Source organism: Trachurus trachurus (genome assembly GCF_905171665.1).
Source record: "Trachurus trachurus genome assembly, chromosome: 7".
In the NCBI taxonomy this organism is placed as follows: domain Eukaryota; kingdom Metazoa; phylum Chordata; class Actinopteri; order Carangiformes; family Carangidae; genus Trachurus; species Trachurus trachurus.
In genome coordinates this window covers 19383741-19403549 of record NC_139901.1, presented here as the reverse complement: position 1 = coordinate 19403549, position 19809 = coordinate 19383741, and the positions used below count along the sequence as shown (strand labels likewise).

Below are 19809 nucleotides of genomic sequence, written 5' to 3'. Positions count from 1 at the left end.
TTACCAAGAACATGTGTAGGGGAGACCGGGGATGGTTGTAACACTTTTTTGTCTCAGCTCCCATAACTTGCATAATGTTCTAGGGCTCTTAAATTTTGACACAGAGTACCTTCATTTGTCCACTACAAATAGCAGTGCCTTAAACTTCTCAAAGTATATCAAAGAATTCACAATTTGATGTCAAATGCAAGGAGTGCCACTGTTACAACCTACCCCACTACCAGGGTAGGTTGTAACACAACCTGGGGCAAATTGTAACAGTGAGATTAAAAACTAAAAACTAAGACCAAACCAAAAAAACATGCATCTATTTAAGTTTATTGTGCATGTTCCAACACTAAAGCATCTTTCTATGGTTCAGTATGAACAAAAATAACTCATCACTGATGGTTTAATGAAGAACAGTGACAGTGGTGTGGATCCTAACATTAGAAAGCTTCTTAAAGAACATCCTCTGATAATACAGATGAAAGGTGAACATGTATGAATGTAAACCTTCAGCAAGAGGTCAGAAGCAGCTAATAATTCATGTATAATTCCAGGAAAGATGGTTGACAGTTAGTGACACTTAATAAAACAACAAAGGTAAAAGGTGTTACAACCATCCCCACCCCTGTCAGTCACTGTTTGACTAGCTGTACCAGCATGGTGGTTTGAAATAAACATGAATGAAATGACTCATATTTTACAGAGGAACCTGCTCTTTCATCTTATACAAGTTACCTAATTCAAACTTCAACAGTATCGATACTAGTCAAAATTTAGACTTGGTCCAAAATATTAGTTTCTGACCTAAAAAAATGTTTTTTGGCTGTAAAACCTACACACTTATTGACACAGCCATGCAAATTCACATGCAATGTCAGGGAGTGAGTGGGTACACATGATATTGATCACATAACTCTAATGTTATCCCTTATTGGTGAAAGTGATGATGTTACAACCATCCCGGGTCTGATTTGGTTTTCGTTACCTCTGAGTTGAAGCGGATCTGGCAGACGTTACAGGAGATGACTGGCCGCTTGGTCTTGACCAGCGGAACCCCAAAGGTGTGGTTGATCACAGCCTTCTGCACCGGGTCCATCTGAGAAAATGAGGAGACAGAGAGAAAAACGAGAGAGAAGAAAAGAAGTCTGTGAGCTATAATTCATACTCTACAACGCTCTACTCCAGAAGTCGTGGTGCTAAAAGTCGACAGGACGATCTATCACAATGATGGTGAGGAGTCACTCATTGTGTCTTGCCCTCTACCTCTGACAGTGTGGAGGAGAGAGGACGATGTCTTTCCTGCCCAAAGGACTAAAGCTACAACATTTCACAGGGGTGAATAAACTGCACAGACTTGAGTGTTTACAAGTCTATCCCATGTTTACTCTATGTCTGTGTTTATAGTCAGCAAACAGCAGTCAACAGTGTGTTGCTACAACCCAAACACCTGTTCCGCTCTGGACCAGGATGTAGCTTCATACTGTCCCTGTGCTAATTGTTTCAGCTCAGACGTCCATCATCTGTGTGGTGTTAAGCACCTTGTATAAATTTAACTGACTCGCTTTAGCATGTGTCGGTGGCTAAGCCTCCCACTTAAACTCTGTCCCAGACACAAAAGACCTTGCCTGCACTGATCTAAAAGGGCTTCATTCCAATTATTTATCTGGGTTTGAAGCTGAATTTATCCAGCGATCATTGTTAATTGACCTTAGCATTAGTCTGGAGTCAATGGCGGGTGCGGATTTCCATCACAGACAACTGTCTGGCACTGTGTCTGCAGATGAAGCAAGCAACATTTAGAAGATAATGTGGTACTGTATGAGTATGCAAAAGGAATGAAGAGAAATAAAAATCCTGGCCTGAAGAACAATATGGATATAAATGTGAGTGTGTGTTTTGAATTCATAAGGCAGTGAGGAATGTTCCGGAGAGTCCTCCAAGATGCAAGCCTGTTGGTTTGGAGAGGATGACAGACTTTAAATGACTCAATTTACCTCATCAGTATGTTTAATTTCACTAATCGCCAGGATTTACCTTGAGCTACACACCCTAAAGCCACAGTCTCATCTAGTATACAGACGGCTCAAGACTCTGGCCTGACGAGTGTAAAAAGAAGCTGAAATGAATATTCTCATAACTCAACCTTAAACCATTTGAATTTCTGCACAGTACTTGTTACTTGGCAACACCAAAGAAACAGGGTAAACAGTGAAAGGGGAAGAGGCCAAAGACATTTAGCTGGGTGACAGGATGGGACAGAAACACACCATCTGGAGGAGCGAATGAGTGGGAGAGGAAGATGAATTGAGACACATAGAAAAAGAGAGGGAGGGAGAAATGGTAAAGAGCCAGAAAGGGAGAGAGGGAGAGAGAGAGGCCCAGGCCGGACATCCTCACATCACACATTCTTATCTCATTTGGCTCTTTCTTCACCCTACTCCTCATTCCATGAGTCTGTTTATTTCTCCCCCCAGAAACAGCCCAAAGTCAGCTCTGTTGCTACAGTTGCTGTGAATTCAGATGGATAGGAAGGAGGAGAGGGGATGATATTGAGCAATGATGATCGCTGCCTAAACAAATGCAAAAATAGCTTAGCGCAGCGGTGACTATGCGTTAGCAAGTTGAAACCCAACAAAATGACCACTTTAACACAAGGAGTCCAATAAAACACCAATTTATATCAGCAATCAACTCAGCGTTTCAGTCACATTCCTCCAACTTTTGCCAAATGTCATGGCAGCTGGATATCCGTGCCGTGACGTGACCCATTAGTTTATCCAGAACAGACTTGGTGGAGTAACTGTACTTGTGAAAAATGGGCCTTCCCCCAGCCAGTCGGGCCGGTATGGTGGGTGTGGGTCAGCAATGATCCATCCAGTTGATTCAGCTGTTAAAAACACTGTCCAGCTGCCAACAAGCCTTTTTGGATGGCTGCTCACATGGCCTCTTACCCGAATCCTCTCCAAAACATGTCCTCATGAAATAAGATCAGACCACTATGAGGCAACTCAAGCGGGATTTTCCAAAACTAACTCACTTGCTGTGACCAATTTTCAGCATATCAGCAAGTGAAGTTCACACTGGCTGTGTTTCCTGCATGAACAGTTTATAACTGAAACAATCAATCTTGAAAATATCGATAGACATCTCTCTCATTACATCTCTCTCTATATATACAGTATATTCACCTCAGTTGAGTGAGTTTTGGAAACTTGTCATGTCAGATGGAGCATGGAGCTGTTTGAATGTGGTGAGAGCTCTGGCAGAGTTAAGTAAACCACACAGATCACTGACTTTAGCGTCACTCAGCGGTCATGTCAACAACTCCACAGGGCCATAAGACCCAAACTTCTTAATCCCTTTTGTTACCACAGAGCCTCTTCTGTGAAGAAACCAAGCATCTTCTGGCACTGCACAATATTGCACCTAAGCTCAGCAGCATCCTCTTTTGTGGTCTGGATTTTACATTCTTCTTCTTTATTGCTTACGTTTTGCCAAAATCTTTATTTTTCTTTCATCTTTTCTTTGTTTCGCTTCCTTTCCTCTTGTGTGTTTGATCAATTCCCTGCAACAAAATATTTGGAAGGGTTCAATTCAAGCAACGAAGAACACACTGCTCTGTGGCTCTCGCTGGGACCACTCTGGCAGTCACAGTGTAGGCTGCACTGTGCCAGATAAAAACAGCCTTTGAAGCACAAGTTCTGCAGCACTCCACTGAGTTGTGCCCAGATAAAGACACGGTTGGGTGAAAAACAAACAAAAGAAAACTATGAAAAGCTCCAAATATTTAGGTACTCACCTTCTTCTCCTCAGTGTCTGTAGAAGCTTGGAGCTGCATTGGTCCCCCTGTATGTGTGCTACTGGCCAAAGTCTGTGTGTGGGTCTCAGCATGTGCTAGACTTAGAGTGTGTGTTGCACCTTCCTCACTCATTTTGCCTCCTGCTCAGTTGTCAATGCAGAATAGAAAGTAACTCGCCAAAAAAAGGACTTCTGTCTAGTGATGCATTGCCAGCTAGGATTTCTTTGTTTTTCCTTTTCTGGCACACACTCTGCTTCTCTTTGAGATGCTGCAAGAGAGTGTGTGCTGTAAGGATTTTCTCAAATCTCTCCCTTACCCTTTCTTTTTTACCCAGACATTACCTAACAAATGCCTGTCCCTTTTATTCAGCCGCCACCTCCTCTCTGCTGCTTTCTCTCACTCTGTCTCACGCTTCCCTGTAGTGCATTTCCCCCCCTCACTCAGTTTTCCAGTTTTCTCCTCCCCTTCTCGCTCACTCTCTCTCTCCCTTCTTCATGCATACTCAATCTGTCCAAATGCAGCCAGGACTGTGCGTCCCGCTCTCCTCCTGCTCGACTCACCCCCTCTTCCCCAAGTTCACACAATCTATCAAATGTCATCATCAGCCAGTGGAGCTTTTCCCCTGCCCACCAGTCCCTCCTCCTAAGCACACATGAATACACAATGGTTTCTTGCTACAGTGGTTTTAAGATGGGATGCCTTTCAGCCAGACATCATTGCACATTAAGCCCCATGAGGAAGTGGATGAAACATATTTTAAATGGTTACTATTTCTGCCTCAGTCTGAAACCTGTAGCGGCAACAGTTATGATAAAGCATCAGTCAGTCTAAGAAGATGAGTGCCAACATTAAAGTGTGATGAGGGAGGACCCGCATTGTTGAGCCGTGAGTTGTTTTGGAGGCGAGTTGAATAAAGATGAAAGGGGGCAGATTCAACAGGTCCGCACAAGGCTTTGCATGATTAGACACCTTCATCGGAAATTCCTGACTTTGCAGTCCACATCAGGGCAGGCGGCTTGGCTTTGAGGTGTGCGAACGTGTGTCTGTATCATGACCAGCTGCAGCAGATAAATAATTCAGCCTCGTCACTGTCTAGAGGCACATTGGCTTAGACAAGCAGGTAGAGAACAAATCACATTAGAGGACCATTAAAGCTGTATATGGCTTTAGGAGAGGCCATTCCTCTGCTATGGGGCTAATAACCCTCCACGTAAAGTAGAGTCTCATTAAGACTGTACAAACTCAGCACAGATCACTTATTGAGAGAGAACGGTAGAATATGTAGCTGCCAGCTCAGTGCAGAGACGTTGCTCAGTGTTATTGCTGCTATTATGCAGTGTATTCGTTGAAATATTGTGCATATCCATATTTATTACAGTATGTTGGTGCGGGCAGACACCAGGAGGCACAGTAGAAATGGCATACCGAATGTGAAATAATCTTCTAGTTCATCCTCTTTTCACACGGTTATGTGAAAGCGATGAGATCCAAGCAGATTGCCATTCTCTGGCTGTTTAAACATTCCTCAGCCTAAAAGCCCAACTCCCCATAAAATATAGTCAGTGATGTAAACAGAGCTGCAACCACTTACTATCGTACTCTTGTACTTCCTGTATAAATTCGTTCAGCTACACAACAGTAAGTTAAACATAAAAACATCTCTGGGCGCGCTGAGGGCCATACCATCCTCTATATGAAAACATCAAGGTAGAGTCGTCATTAGCAGCACAAAGTTGTACTGTATCTATTATTTTTGCGTTTTTACAGCTCCAAAATACATGCCAGAGATAAAACAGCTGACACTGCATTTTACTTACGGCACTGCCAAGTCGAATACTGAAATATCAGACTACGTATATCAGACTATACCGGTCCCTAATTCCTCCTCTGTTTTAAATGCAATGCAGTAAAAGCACTGAAGCCCTGTCCATGTGCATGTGCCAGTATGCAGTGAAACTATAAGGTCATAATGTCCTCCAAACCTCTCCTATGGCCCCATCTCCTGGCCACAGGGTTGTAAAACACCACACACTGAGGTGCTGGCTCACAGTCATCAGCAGCAACAGTTATTAACATTCACAGCGTCCCTGTGGACCTCCAGGCGTAGTTAATGTTCTGAGGAGGAAAATGGGGAGCACAGGGATGCTACACAACGAAGGAGAGAGAGATTCAGAGGGAGTGTTGCAGAGACAGCGAGACAAAATGAAGAAGATCAAGCAAGAGTGATTTCAGGCCTGTGCTAACAGACTCAATAGTAGAAATGAGTGCTTGCATAATTTCAGTATCTCTATTAATCCATGTCTGCTGGGTGCACTGCAGTTTTAACATCAGTGAGACTGCTTCCACTTATGTCATGGCCCACGGAGGGCTATTAAAATGACTGTATCGTTAAAATGTGTTTAACAGTGTCTGGGCTCCTGTTACTATCCCTGTGGCTGCATACGTGGTCAATGCACCTGCCAGATATTTCCAATTAGTGACAGGACCTTGCTATGTTGTGCCACTGCAAACTGCAGGCAAATATACCAGGCTGCCACAAGCAGAGAATAACACTGGTGTAGATGTGGTCCAGGAATAGCGGTCCCCTCCTACGGTACATACAAAGTTCACTGATTTTACATATTGCTCAATGCTGACGAGAAATGTGTTGACATCCCTAATGGAGTCTGGGGGAGCAGGCAGCACATTATGCTGAGCTGGTAAAATGCCAAATGTCTCTACAGACTAATCTAAATTGTAAGATGTTAGTCAGGGCCCGGAGAAATGGGAAGATCCCTCTCCTTTAAAATAAATTCCACATCAAACAAACTGTGGTGTTTGAAGTGCACAGTTATGAGGATGGCCTTAGCACTCCTCTTTAATTCATAGGTCTTTGATTTAATGAATATGAGAGAGTGTGTGTACATGAAATAACATAGTCTTAGCGATGCTTCCCTTAGATAAATATATGAATTCTAATGGGTGAAGCAGAAATTCAGCAAGTAAACTATAAAGCCCTAGCCTAGAAATCTAGACGCACCCTAGCGGCAGGCTCGTCAGGCTAATAAAGCCCACTAATGCATTAAAATGTTTATGTTAGACATGAATCATGACAGTAGCCTATCATGATGACACACAGACGGAACGATGAAAACTTTAATATCCTGCAAGCTGGACAAGGTTCCCTGATTTCATGGAACCTTGACTGTCTCAAACTTTATTGCACTGGGTTAGTTAAAAAAAACTGCAGTGTGTATAGCCTATGTGTGTAGCCTATGTTTGTGTCTGCAACTTCTGAGGGAAATAAAAACTGCAGTTCCTAAAAATGCCACTTGAGGCGCTGGCTCCACAAGTGAGTCAATTATCGAGGCCTCTTATGCTAAAATGTACGAAAATGCCCAGATATAGGAGCAGAAATAAACAGCTGATATATTTTAGTCTCCATAGCTAATATCCCCATCATGACAAATAGTAGCCAACTAACCTATTAGCATTTGGCTGCTCATAATTGAGAATATAGCTGCTAGATGTGCCATCATAGGTTAGCTACCCACTTAGGGTCACATGACCTCTATAGGCCTACCATGTTTGTGGGTGTGTTTCAAACGCATTACTAACTCTGTGTTTACCGTAGGCTATTTGTATTGTTTATGTAAAAATGGCGCCCTAAGGAAAACCCACTTTGACCTGCCTTCAGAAACCAGAAGATGATATGCGCGGTTAGCTAATGTCTGCAATGCATCCGCGCTCACCGTGTTGAAGTTGTGGAAGAGGCTCATGCTGTGTGGAGGCGGTGGGGTCTCCATGGGGAACTGCAGGAAGGGCTTCAGGTCCAGGTGGGGCTGGATCATCGTGGGGGTCCGCAGGAACGTCGGCACCGCCGCCCCGGCCCGGTTTATGCCTCCTGCACGCGACAAGAGACAGACTCTGGTAAGTCAACGAGACATTTAATTATCTGCATAAACAGAATTAACTATTTTCTTTGTTTGTTTGGGGCAATGTGAGATAATTGTAGGCCGACTGGAAATAAATGTCTTTGGTAATATTGTTAAAGTATTTAAACTGATTTAAAAAAAAAAAAAAAAAAAGAGAGAGAGAGAGAGAGAGAGAGAGAGAGAGAGAGAGAGAGAGAGAGAGAGAGAGGGAGAAAAAGAGAAAAATGTGTTGCTCATTTTAAATTGTTTCCTGCAGTGTCCTGGATCCAAAAAGCATAAAGGGCCATAATTGCTTTGCGAAAACAATTATTTCTCTGCAGACAGAGAAAAGCTAGTATCCCCCTCCCCTCCCCTTTAGGGGAACACAATCTCAGAACAGTGAGGATGCAGCATTAGGGCTGGTGAGGATGCTGTGGACAGACACTGCTTTTCCTGACAAGGTGACAAGACGGAGGCGCCAGAGTGCAGTGGCAAAAGCTGTGATACTGAATGGTTTTGTGGGCTTTGTAGAATTTACATCACTGAAGCTTTTCATTATACTAAAACATTCACATCAAATGAAGCAGGAATGCCAACAGAGGAGAAAAGAATGTCACAGAGGCAGCGGGGATTCCTCCACCATGCCTGCCAGTCTCCTCTCCTCTCCTCTCCTCTCTTCTCCTCTCCTCTCCTGGGAGACATCTGCAGCTTGATGATAATGAGTTTCATTTCAGCGTGTGTTGCTTTATGTCATCCTGACTTGTGCACCAGAGTTGGATTACTTGGTTGTGTCTAATTATAGACTGAATGAATCCTAGACTCTGACACATGCTCCCTGGCTTTGACTGTATCCCAGCTTGCTGTTGGGCTGCATAGGAAAACACAGTAACTTATGAAGAGCAGCACAAGAGGAGTCGACTCGGTACACACAAAAAACGCACCTGTGCATTATGTCAATGTTTAATCCTCGTACAAAAGCACGCAAGGATGTCTTAATGATACACAGCTCCCTCTTCTCGTCTTTGCTCCCATCTGCCTTCTTTCCCCCCACTCCTTATCCCCCCTCGTCTCCTCTTTAACCTCTGTCAAGGATGATAGTGATGGGGCCCACACAGCAAAACTCAGCCTTAGCAAGCTCTTAGATTAAGCCTCTTAATATCCGCAACTGGATTTCTGTGGCTTTCAAATTCCCCCGGGACTTAAAGCTCTGCCGCTCTCCTTTTTGGGATTGCTTTAAGCTACTCTCTCGCCCTGTTACTTGCTGTTTTCTCGCTCTGCTTCCTACTGCAATTTGTTTCTACCTGCCTCCACACTTTTGCATGATAATTTTGCCATTCTTTGACACCTCTGCATTTTAATCAAGCTTTATGTCAACACTGTGATCAGAGAAAACAATATGGCTGGTGGAGAGGAATGGTGGAATATGGTGTTAGGGGATGCAGTCTCCAATGTTTGGATTACACAGAGAGAGAGAGAGAGAGAGAGAGAGAGAGAGAGAGAGAGAGAGAGAGAGAGAGAGAGAGAGAGAGAGAGAGAGAGAGAGAGAGAGAGAGAGAGAGAGAGAGAGAGAGAGAGAGAGACTTTGTAAGACTAAGGGAAAGTGCTGTCTCAGCTGAAGCCCAGCTGCCTTCTGCTGCGCATCTGTGGGCCTTGAGGTGTAAAAGGACTGCATCATTACATCAAGTTAGGCGTGTAGTTTCCTCCAAATTAACAATCCACAAATATACACATGTATGAATGCACAAGCTAATGCTCACACACCCACACATCTATTCTTAAACCATAAGAAACAAGTTAGTGGCCCTTGTGCCTTCTGGATTTCCAGCTGGTGGTTTGTTTTGGCCTCAATCATTGCAGGCTGACTCGGTGCTCATAAACTCTTTTATTATCATATCAAAACATTTGTGTCTTTGTGTGTTGTTCCGAATTAGAAAGGCTTTCACACTTTATACACAGCAGTAGAAGAACAAACGGCCGGTTTCCTCAGTCAGTCTTCAGCTACGCTGCTATTTAATGTTGTTTGATGTGATGAGAGGATTTTGAGGTCCTGCTGCTGCTTTCTCCTCTACCTTCACCTCCATGACTGATGAAAGCAGCCGCTCCCCTAGGGATGCTCCACTAACAACATGACTAATACACTGCCTCTTGACGGCATTTATCATGACAGTATACTGCCTCTTGATACGTGCCTTAAATCAGAGGCTCTTTGTGCGAGCTTGTGTGCCTGTGTGTGTGTGTGTTTGCTTTCCTTGGAAAGAGTGACAACTCTCTAAGCTAAAGTTGCACAGTAGTAATGTTTGCAGCTCCCCAGTGAGTCTGCACTCGAACATGGGGCCTGTTTACTGGCTGTGGGTCAGCCAGGCTCTGGCGGACAGACAAACAGACTGTCAGACAAGAGACGGGTTGACCAGGGGAAACGACATGTCTGCAGCCGCAGGAGCAGCTGAAATCTGAGGTAGTGAGCGGAGCTGACGGTTTAGACACTTGTCCTTGAAGCAAAGACAGTCTTTGTCATTTGGGACTCAGTGTGCATATACATGTGTCTGTCTGTGCATTTTGTGCAGTGTGAGTGTAGCTGCTTTATTCTCCCAGAGTATAATTACCCCCATTAATTTAAACCTCTCTATTGGGACTTTGGGGAGTGTAAATCAAAGAAACTGTTGTATGGTTGAAGAGTGTGTCTATGTGACCTGCATGCACCACATTTTGTGTGTGTGTATGCAGTTTGTAAATGAGTGCATATTTGTATGTAGTCCCAGCAGGTTCTGCTCTGCTCATTGACAAAATCTTGCTTTAGAGCCAGCGCTAATAAAACGATGAGCTTTTAGCGTTTCTTGCCGTTTGCACAGAAGACAACCACATGACATTAAAAAACACAGCCTTTTGTGAGCTACTGTGCACACACAGCTGAATACTGAAGGACTGCTTTTTTCAATGTAATGGCTATTTACATTTTTCTGAGATGTAGACTGTTTGCTGAACAAAACAAGCATTTTGGTGATATAACCTTTTGCTTCAGGAAATTATGACATACAGGCATTTTATGAACTACCAAATTGCTGATGAACAGATGAATAAAAACAATTATGGACAGAAATAATCAACACTCAATAATGAAAATAGCTGTAAGCTGAGGCCCAAAGTAAAGTGAAATATCATTATTGAATATATAAATAAGTGAGGACAAAACTGTGTTTTCACTGCGTGTATTGCCACATTTCCTCCCTCTGTTCTCCCAGCTGGCTCTTGGAGACTGATTTGGCTGAGCGTCTGTGTGAGACAGTGACAGACAGGCCAGTCTGCAAGAGCTGAGAGGAGTCAGACAGTGATTTAGATGTTGTTAAACCCTTTGACATGCCAGGAATCTCACCAGGCTCGCAGGGCCCATAATCAGACCTCTTAAATGGCCTGCTTGGCTGGACACCTCCAGAGGACTTGGTGTTGCAGCTTGTGTATGCTCCAAGTGCGCCAGAGCTTTTATAGTTCCATCTTTGTGAGAACCGTTGTGAGATTTGGATCTTGAGTGTATGAATTTTTTTGTTTTTTTCAAAGCTCCGTATTTTACCCATTTCCTGTGTTTTTTTATTTGAGGCATTGCTACCTGTATCCACAAAAAGATACATTTTTGGTTTTAAGAACCAAAAAGCATCTCTTCTCTCAGGCTCTACAGCAATTTCATTTTAAATCACATCTTTTCCGATGTTTCCTCCTGCTTTTTACTTTTTGATTCAAGAAAACACAAAAAACTTGTAGAAATGATAACACTGACAGTCGCTCTTGTAATGAATTACAAGCATTGCTGACCTTGTTTTTCTGCTAGCAGCTGTTGTGCGATTTGTGCAGTTTAATTCTATATCTTAACGCTACAACTGTCTGCACTGTTCCTCGTTCATAGTATTTTTTGTGACTAATCAACTGCGGAGTAGACAATCTGCTTCCTGTTTACACCAGCTTGTGCATGCTTAGTGTATATGACTGGTTGTGTGTGTGTGTGTGTGTTAATTTTGACTTAGCGCTGAGCTGAAACAGTTGTCTGAATGGAGGTGGTTGGATATAGCCCCAGGCCTCTCTCTGGATCTCTAGTAATAACAGGTTTTTGAGGCGTTTTCTGGCTGTTGAAATTAAAAATATTAGCAGATACACTCCTCCTGCAAGGTTGCATTGTGGGTATGGGTGGATGGGGCTTGGCTCAGAGCAGTGACTGCTTTGTTGTGACGTCACAAACTTACAGAAGTCCTAACATCATGTTTTAAGGCAGCGTCTCTAAAAATGGTCTGTGCGTATCTGTTTAACTGAGCACTTTGGTACTTTCACCGTATTACTACAGAACATAGACCTGGTTTATAATTTTTTTAAAAAGACATGGAAATCTTAAAAAAAAAAAAAAAAAAAGGAACCTTTAAGTTTCGATTACAGTCAGAGCGAGAGTTTGGGTTATGTGGGTAGTTGAAATCGTCAGGACAAGTATTCAAATGTATGTGTATGAGCACCCACACTTAGAAAAACCCAGTGCAAAACCCCGTGTTCACACTACTGTTGCATACACACAGATAACAGAAAGAAAGAAAGGACAGAATAGGCTATCTGCAGGTGGAGGCAGGGGGGGAATTGAAGATGAAAACTGGTGCAGTACAGTATAAACAGAGTGTACGGGGGGAAGAAGAAGGAGGCTTAAAAAAAAAGAGAGAGCAGAGCAGGCAGCAGAGAGATCAAACGAGGGGGTGACTGATTTCCCTATTTGGAATAATTCGCCAGCCTGCATGACCCTGATAAATCTGCTGTTGGCCACATCACCACCTCCACTGGAAATACACATCATCAATGCTCCCCAATCCTGTTTCTCCATGGGACAGTTTAATTCCCAAACTTGTGTCCCTGTATGTGCATTTGAAAAAGAGGAGACAAAATAACAAACAAAGAAAGTGCAAATAACAGATGGTGGGTCATAGCATTTTCGTATTGTTACTGCTTCTGTTTTGTGTGTTTCCCTTTTCACGCAATAACTGTGATATGATAGTGAAAAAAACAGCTCAGAAAATATTCCAAAAGTGATCAGTCTGTTGAATATAGGAAAAAGTGATGGTTAAAGATTCACAAATTGATTTTTCACATGAAAATCAGCACCTGCATTACTAAATTATAATGTTATGATCATGCGAGTTAATGTTCATGCCAGTGAATGTCTGGTATAAACAGAATATAATAGAGGAAGAATTTTTATAAAATCCCCATCGGGTGTTTTCCTTGCTTATGCTGCAAGACAAAAAGCTGTTTCTCGAATCTAGGCTAAGAGAATCTTTTCATGTCTTGAGATTATCTAACCGGCTGTGTAGGTTGTGCCACACTGTGTTCAGCCTTCTTTCCCATGGGCGTTGGATGCATTCAGGAGAGAACAATGAGAGCGGGGTAGTTGGCACAAGACACGCTGGACAGGCACAGATGTGCCAGGGTTGTTGGCAGCAGATGCAGGGAGAAGGAGGTGGTAGCAGTCAGACTGCCAATTTGCTTTTTCTGCAGGGCCATGAAGTGGGCACCTGTGCTCCACATGGCCCATACATACATACACCGTGTATAGTCAGTGCTGTCAATATAGTTGATGTTGGAACACAGCCAACAGAAACACAGACAAGATTCAATACGTTTAATAATACTGCACCTGATGGGGATTGATGATAATGAAACAACAACTAAGGAATATTTTTTGGCATATCAAAGTTATGTGCCTTGGCTTTAGTGATTAAGTGTGCAGTGATCATAATTCACTTTATGGGCATGGGGTGCGTGCGTAGCGCATTGAGATTCCCGGCAAACTGCTGGCACTAAAGCCTGAAAAAACCTGCCCTCGGCTTGTGTATACATTACTGAGAGAATTCTGAATCAGTGAGATGATTTAAAGGGACCCGGAGCTGCACTGGGAGCTTCCTCAACATAACCCTTAACATAGTTTCTCATCAAACCTCCCTTTTCGCTCTCTCTCTCAAAACAGAGTGCAGCAGACTTGTACTGTAGGAACACCATTAGCAGCTCCTCAGACCAGTCTGACAGCTCAGAGGATGGTAGCTGTCTGCACACTGACGAACACATGGAAGAGATACAGACTCGGATTGCCAGACTATTTCATAACCACCGAGGAGAGAATTCTCATGACCTAAAATGACTGGCTTGTTATTATGACTACGGCATTTGTGATCAGGGGAAAAAAAAGTTTTTTTTTAATTTTTATACACCCCTGCAGGTTTACTGCTTCATATAGGCTGTAGTGTAAGATAGATGGATGGGCATCTGTCCGTCTCTCTCCATTTCTCTTTCCGACTCGTTCTCATCTCTCTTGCAATTCCTTTCTTGCCTCCCTCATGATCAGCTCAGTGTGTATTCTGCGCTGCACACAGCTGTGCCCGGGAATACAGGAATAGCCAATTCATTTCAGCAATGGAGGCAGTGTGATAGAGAGCAGCAGGCACAGGGTACAAGAGGGAGAGTAAGAGAATGAAAATTTGGTCCTGCTCCATTCAGTATTCCCTTCCAGTCTCAGGCCCAGCGGGACACTGTGCCTCCCTCTCACCTGACCACCAGCGCAATCAACAAGATCACAGGCCTGGCCAAAAGCCCTGCCGGACTGTACAATGAAAATACCCCCCCCCCCCCACACACACACACACACACACACATTCAAGTTGAAAGATACACACACACCCATAACAGATCAATGCATTAATACATGAACACACAGTGCTCCAAAAGACTGAATTCACTTTTTCTCTAGGACACACATAAACTTCAGTGCACTCATTTTTTTTTTTTAACGTATAGAGGATTATCCTATATGCTCATTAAAGGCAACATTCCTCTGACTCACATGTCTCACTGGCTTTACACCTTCATCCATCATAAACCCTTTGACTGTTTGAAGTTTACCACCAACCACTCACTCATGTGCACATGCTTCTTCATATTTGTTTAAAGCACAAGAAGCCTAATGCCTCACCTGTCACCTTCAGATCCTGCACAGAGTGCTATGAGGGTCATAAGTCGTGTGTGTATGTGTGTGTGTGTGTGTGTGTTTGCCTGATGGCTGTATCCTGAGCTGCTTACCTGCCTCTGCTCACAAGACAGCTGTGGCAGCAGCATCCCTTCCTGCAGATAGCTGCCTCAGCCTCTGCGAGGAGTGAATTAAGGTCTCACAGCATCTGACTCACAGGTGATGCATTTCATCTGAGAAAGCAACAAGGCTCACATTGCGCCGCCCGGGAGTCACACGGTGAGGTTTTTCCACCACCATCATGTAAAACCTAGCTGAACAGGTTTGACTCAAAGCGACCACAAGAGTGTGCTGCTGAGCCCCTCTGTAAACTTCAACACAGCCACTTCAACTTTTTTACTTTAGTGCCTGAAAAAATGATTTTGAGGTCTAAAAACTGCACGCTCCTACCAAAGTTTATCTTCCTCATCTTTTCTAATCATAGAATGCAAATTCCTAGTTTCCTATGAAGGTTAATACATGCACAGAAGGTAGGTGGATGGAGATAAAGATCTGTTTGATTTCCTGCCTGGAACTGCTGGTGTTATGCTACGCTTTAATGGGAGGATTACGCAGGGAGAAAACTGGGAAAGCTGAAACTTGTGCGACTGCCACAAACGCCAGTTGGCCTCCCTGTCTACATTGGTGTTGCGTGTAAGGTATGCGCATATGTGTCCATGTCTTGTCTTGTGCACTTGTGTGTATGGGTGTAAAAGGGGTTGTGAGAGCTCGGTTACTGTGATATGATACAGTGGTTGCAGCTCAAGACTTTAGCACAGTGCTAAGTATTAGTCAGAACATGTCTCAGTCCTTAATCCAAATATACGCACTGCAGTGAGACTCATAAACACACACAGAGACGCACACACCTACACAAGTACCCACAGAACTGCAAACAACCCAGAACAGTGCAGTGCCAGTAGTGGAATATGGTGGGTTATCTTAATAGCTTATAAATGAAAGCTACCTTTGTTTCTGAATTGTTTTGTCAGCATCTGTGCAGCGTAACTGAACCGGCAACATGCTTGTGTACATTTTTTTCTCTGCGTCAGTGGGAGGGTGTTAAGCTTCCCTCTCTAATTGTAGGTCGTTTATGTTTTATCCAACCTACCAATTTGGAAAACAGTAATTTCGCTAATTTCATTGTACTGTAAGGTATGAGGAAAGTACAGCCCGTGGCATGCATGGTATTGGCTCTGTAGCTGGAATTGCTTTTAAAAATACAGAAGCAGCAGCAACATTAAGGTCACACACTAAGTTAAAACAGCTTTGATTAAAGCTTCCAAACCCACAAGTCTCATATGCATAGTTTACATTTTTATGTTGAAGGACAAATGGGTGTGAGTTCGTCATTCCGCTCACTAACACACATGCACACAGCAGAAAGTCGATATGTTGCCCTTTGCAATCTGATCACAGAACTTAATTCCTCAGCTCCATTTCAAGTACAGCTTCTATTTGAAAATATTAGCACCTGTAACAGATTTACCTCAGGCTTTGGCCCTTGGAAAACACACACATACACCACACTGGTATACACAGAAATACTTTATATAAAGCAGGGTCAATCTTTAGTCTCTCCCAAAGGGAATATTGTGCGTAATGATAGAGTGGAAGGGGTGGTAATGACACCCTACAGAGATAATATGACAGTGGCAGGCCCCAAAAAGCCCCCCTCAAAAATCCTACCTTGATCTCTCCTAAGTAGCTGAATCAAGGCTGGGAGGATTTAATTGCCAGTCTGTCTCTTTGGTAGACACAGAGGAGCTGACTGGGGATTCCAGAAGAGACGGAGGGAAGAAAGATGGGAGCTAAGGGAGGAGGCATGATGCAAAAAATAATGCCGTGGAATGAGGGTGAAGAAGTCTGCCTCTGATACCACCGCCTACCTTGCCTGTCAACTGTCAGCTCCACAATACAAGGTATACACACACGCACCAGTGCCAATGCACGTGCTTGAGCCGCAGAAGCAGATGCACACCCGTTTAATCCTTCAGATAAATCTCCTGCTGGCTTCTCGTCTAACAGCAGCTGAACTTTTTTGAGACTGTTGGATTTTGTTACTTGTAGAGTGAGGGATTTTTGTGCCGGTACAACACATAAACACAGAGACTCGCACGCTCGTGCACCGGCAAACGCACGCATGCACACAGATCTAGTGGACTGATCTGTGCAGAGTAGACAGCGACCTTCCTGATTCATACTGTAGATATGCTGGAGCTGTTCAATCAGCCCTGTAAAGCCAAATCCTTTGACTGTAATTTTCCTTTTCTTTTTATGCTGGATCTGTATTATCTATCCCTCTAAGGGCAGTAAAGGAGGACCAGTAAAATGATACAGCTCTATTCCCTCCCACATGACTGATATCCTGTGTTTCCCTGGGTCCACCTTAAATCAATGACAGGACTGATAATGATGATACTTTGGCAGAGTAGCCATATGCTGGTCTTCCTGTTGCAACTTGTACCATCCCATTCAGAATGGGATTAATAGACTTGTGCCTGAATTGGAGTCTCATTACATTCCAGTGTGATCTCTATCTCTATAGCACCTTACATGATGAAAGCATAGCATATAATTAAGTTTGAACCTTAGCACAGACACATAATCATTTTTCACTGCAGCCTGTCTGTGTGTGTGTGTGTGTGTGTGTGTGTGTATGTGTGTGTGTGGTGACGGAGAGTGTTTGTGCTGTTTTGAGGTCAGTAATGACAGACAAATAGCTGTCAGGGCTAATGGGAGAGGACAGCCAGGGATGATGGGAACACAGACAGAACAGTGCAGCGCAGCTCAACGCAGGCCGACTTTGGAGAGAAGGCATACAGCGCTGCTACAGTGTTCACACAGAGAGAGGGTCACAACGAGTGCATAAAACAAACACAAATATGTGCAAACACACACCCCTGCGTGGCTACCCTTGTCAGGGCATGGGCTTACATTCATTCCCTAACTTCAACCCTTAGTACTCATACTGACTCACGTAGCTAACCTTAGTTCAAATATAAAGAAAGAGTTTTGAAGAAGTACTCAATATACTAAATGCTCAAAATTCAAAAATCTATCTTTTGAATATTGAATTCTCATTCAAAAATATATATGTATGTATACTTGCTACCTCAGCTAGCTTGAGAGAGTATGTAGCTTTCTTTTTCACAGCCAGTGGCAGCTGTAGAAAATGTAGGCCTAATTGTTGCTGTGACTCACTGTTTGAATATTATATTGTAAGTGGTGTGAGTTGAAGCTGACATTATCAGCTGCCATCCTAAACAAGTGACAGTGTTTTACAGCCACATGTCTTGTCTCCATGTTATGAGTCATGTTTTTGGTGGAGGTTATATATACAGTAAATATATCTGCATATTTCCATTGGTGCAGTGAGATGAAAATTATACTTATCTTTTGATAAGCAAAAAAGTAAAAAAAAAAGTCTGTACAGTTCCCATACTACACACAGATGGTTTTGGTCAACTTTAGCTGTTATGTAAAGCCCAGCAGGTTCATGATCACACCTTAATGGGGAATAAACTGACTCACTCTATCATCCAGCAGCTACAAAGACAAAAGGCTTCAGAGCAAATTCCATATTCCTCCTTTCCAACACCTCTGCCCTCTCCTTTTAAATCCCCTGCCGTCTCGTCCTTTCTCAGGTTTCTATCTTTTTTTATGTATTTTTCCTTTGTAATGAATGCTCCTCCCTTGGCTCATGGCCAGCCAGGTTTGTAAGACGATCACAGAGTTGAGCGGAGATGTGTCGGAGTGTCGCTGGCTGAGGGCAATGTCTTAGTCAGTGATGGATGGACTGTTGGAATGCAATGGAGGAGGTACCGAAGCGGCGCTTTGTTGTGTCTGTTGAAAGACGGTGATCCACTGCAGTGGAGGGTGGGGGGGGGGATTAGACTCATGGCACTGGTAGAAAGTAAAGAGAAAATGCTTCACATCAGTGCGCTGCAACAGGAAGAGACAGATAAGGAGATGGAGAGAGAAAAAACAGAAAATGAGGGGGAGATGGGAAAAAAAGAGGACAAGGTGACATTCTTCGTCTGAACAGTACAGCGGAACATGCACCCCCCCCCCCCTCTCTCCACCTGTCCTCTGGTGTCCGTTGTTTTCCTCTCTGCAGCCTGTTCAGATCCACTCCTACCCCCACACACACACACACACATACACACCACCACCTCCCCTCCACCCACCCGCATTTCTCTCCCATCTCCTCCCCTGATTCCCTTGTTCAAGGCAGCGGTCACACACCCAGTTGGAACAATAGTCAGTGACTTTATTCCCATGCACCTCCCAGAAACCTGTGCCCTCAGGTGTGGAATTCTATCACTCAGCCACAAACAGGTGGATCAACCAAAATACAGTTTGGAGGGGAGCAACAAAGACAGCAGATTCCTGTCTGAGATTAGACCACCAAGCCCCAAGGGCTGAAGAGGAAAGGAGGAGGGTTGGTGAAGGGTGTTTGTGGTGATTTAAAAAAATAAATAAACCAGTGATGTTTAAGAACACCAACCTTAATATACTCCTGTTAGGTGTTTGCAAGTCCATTTCATTTCCCCCCCATTCCCCAGGGAGGGTAAAGGGCAATATGCTATCAGCCTAATAGAGTGGGGGAGGAGACTTTATGGATGACGGCCACTGCTTTCATTGTAGACTGGCGGTGTACTGTGTATGAATATGGAGTAGCCTAACAAACGAGTATGTCCTCTAACATGGTGTTCATCCTAGGGCAGTCCAACCACGGCCCAATCTCTTTAAGTGCTGGGAGGGATGGGGGGTCTCGTGTGTAATGTCACTTGTCATTGCTACAACCACAATGACACTTTTGTTTAAATCAGCAACCATCACCTCCCCCTGTAAAGTTTCGCAGGCAGCTGGGGAGGTGTGCACACTCAGAGTCAGGGGCAAGCCACCAAGCATTTTTAAAGGTTAAAACATCAACTGAAATTTAAAATGCCGGGCTGAAATTGGACGGCAGCAAAGTTTAATTTAGCCTCTGCGAGTGAAACGCACACATAAAATCCCCCGAGGATGCTAATTCCCCTGGCATAGCTCATTATATGAAAGAGGGAAACCTCCTTGAACCAGACCTGAGCTCGTTTGTCAAGGTAGAG

At 43.7% G+C, this 19809-nt stretch overlaps 2 protein-coding genes across 3 annotated transcripts in view; one reads left to right on the top strand and one right to left on the bottom strand.

Moving 5' to 3' along the window:
- Positions 1 to 19809, bottom strand: part of znf385a (zinc finger protein 385A) — a 57936-nt gene that overhangs the window by 16206 nt on the left and 21921 nt on the right. Inside the window, exons 2-3 of the mRNA XM_083974716.1 lie at positions 7519 to 7670; positions 974 to 1084 (exon numbers count right to left, since the gene is read on the bottom strand). Of these exons, the coding sequence (XP_083830842.1) occupies positions 974 to 1084; positions 7519 to 7670 (263 nt within the window). The remainder of the gene's footprint in view (positions 1 to 973; positions 1085 to 7518; positions 7671 to 19809) is intronic.
- birc5b (baculoviral IAP repeat containing 5b) overlaps positions 10043 to 19809 on the top strand; it is a 35500-nt gene continuing 25733 nt past the window's right edge. Inside the window, exons 1-2 of one of the 2 annotated variants that reach the window (XM_083974717.1) lie at positions 10043 to 10135; positions 16455 to 16620. In XM_083974717.1, the coding sequence (XP_083830843.1) occupies positions 16549 to 16620 (72 nt within the window). In that variant the 5' untranslated portion in view covers positions 10043 to 10135; positions 16455 to 16548. Of the gene's footprint in view, positions 10136 to 15306; positions 15358 to 16454; positions 16621 to 19809 lie in introns of those variants that run through there. The other variant, XM_083974718.1, reaches the window with a different exon arrangement.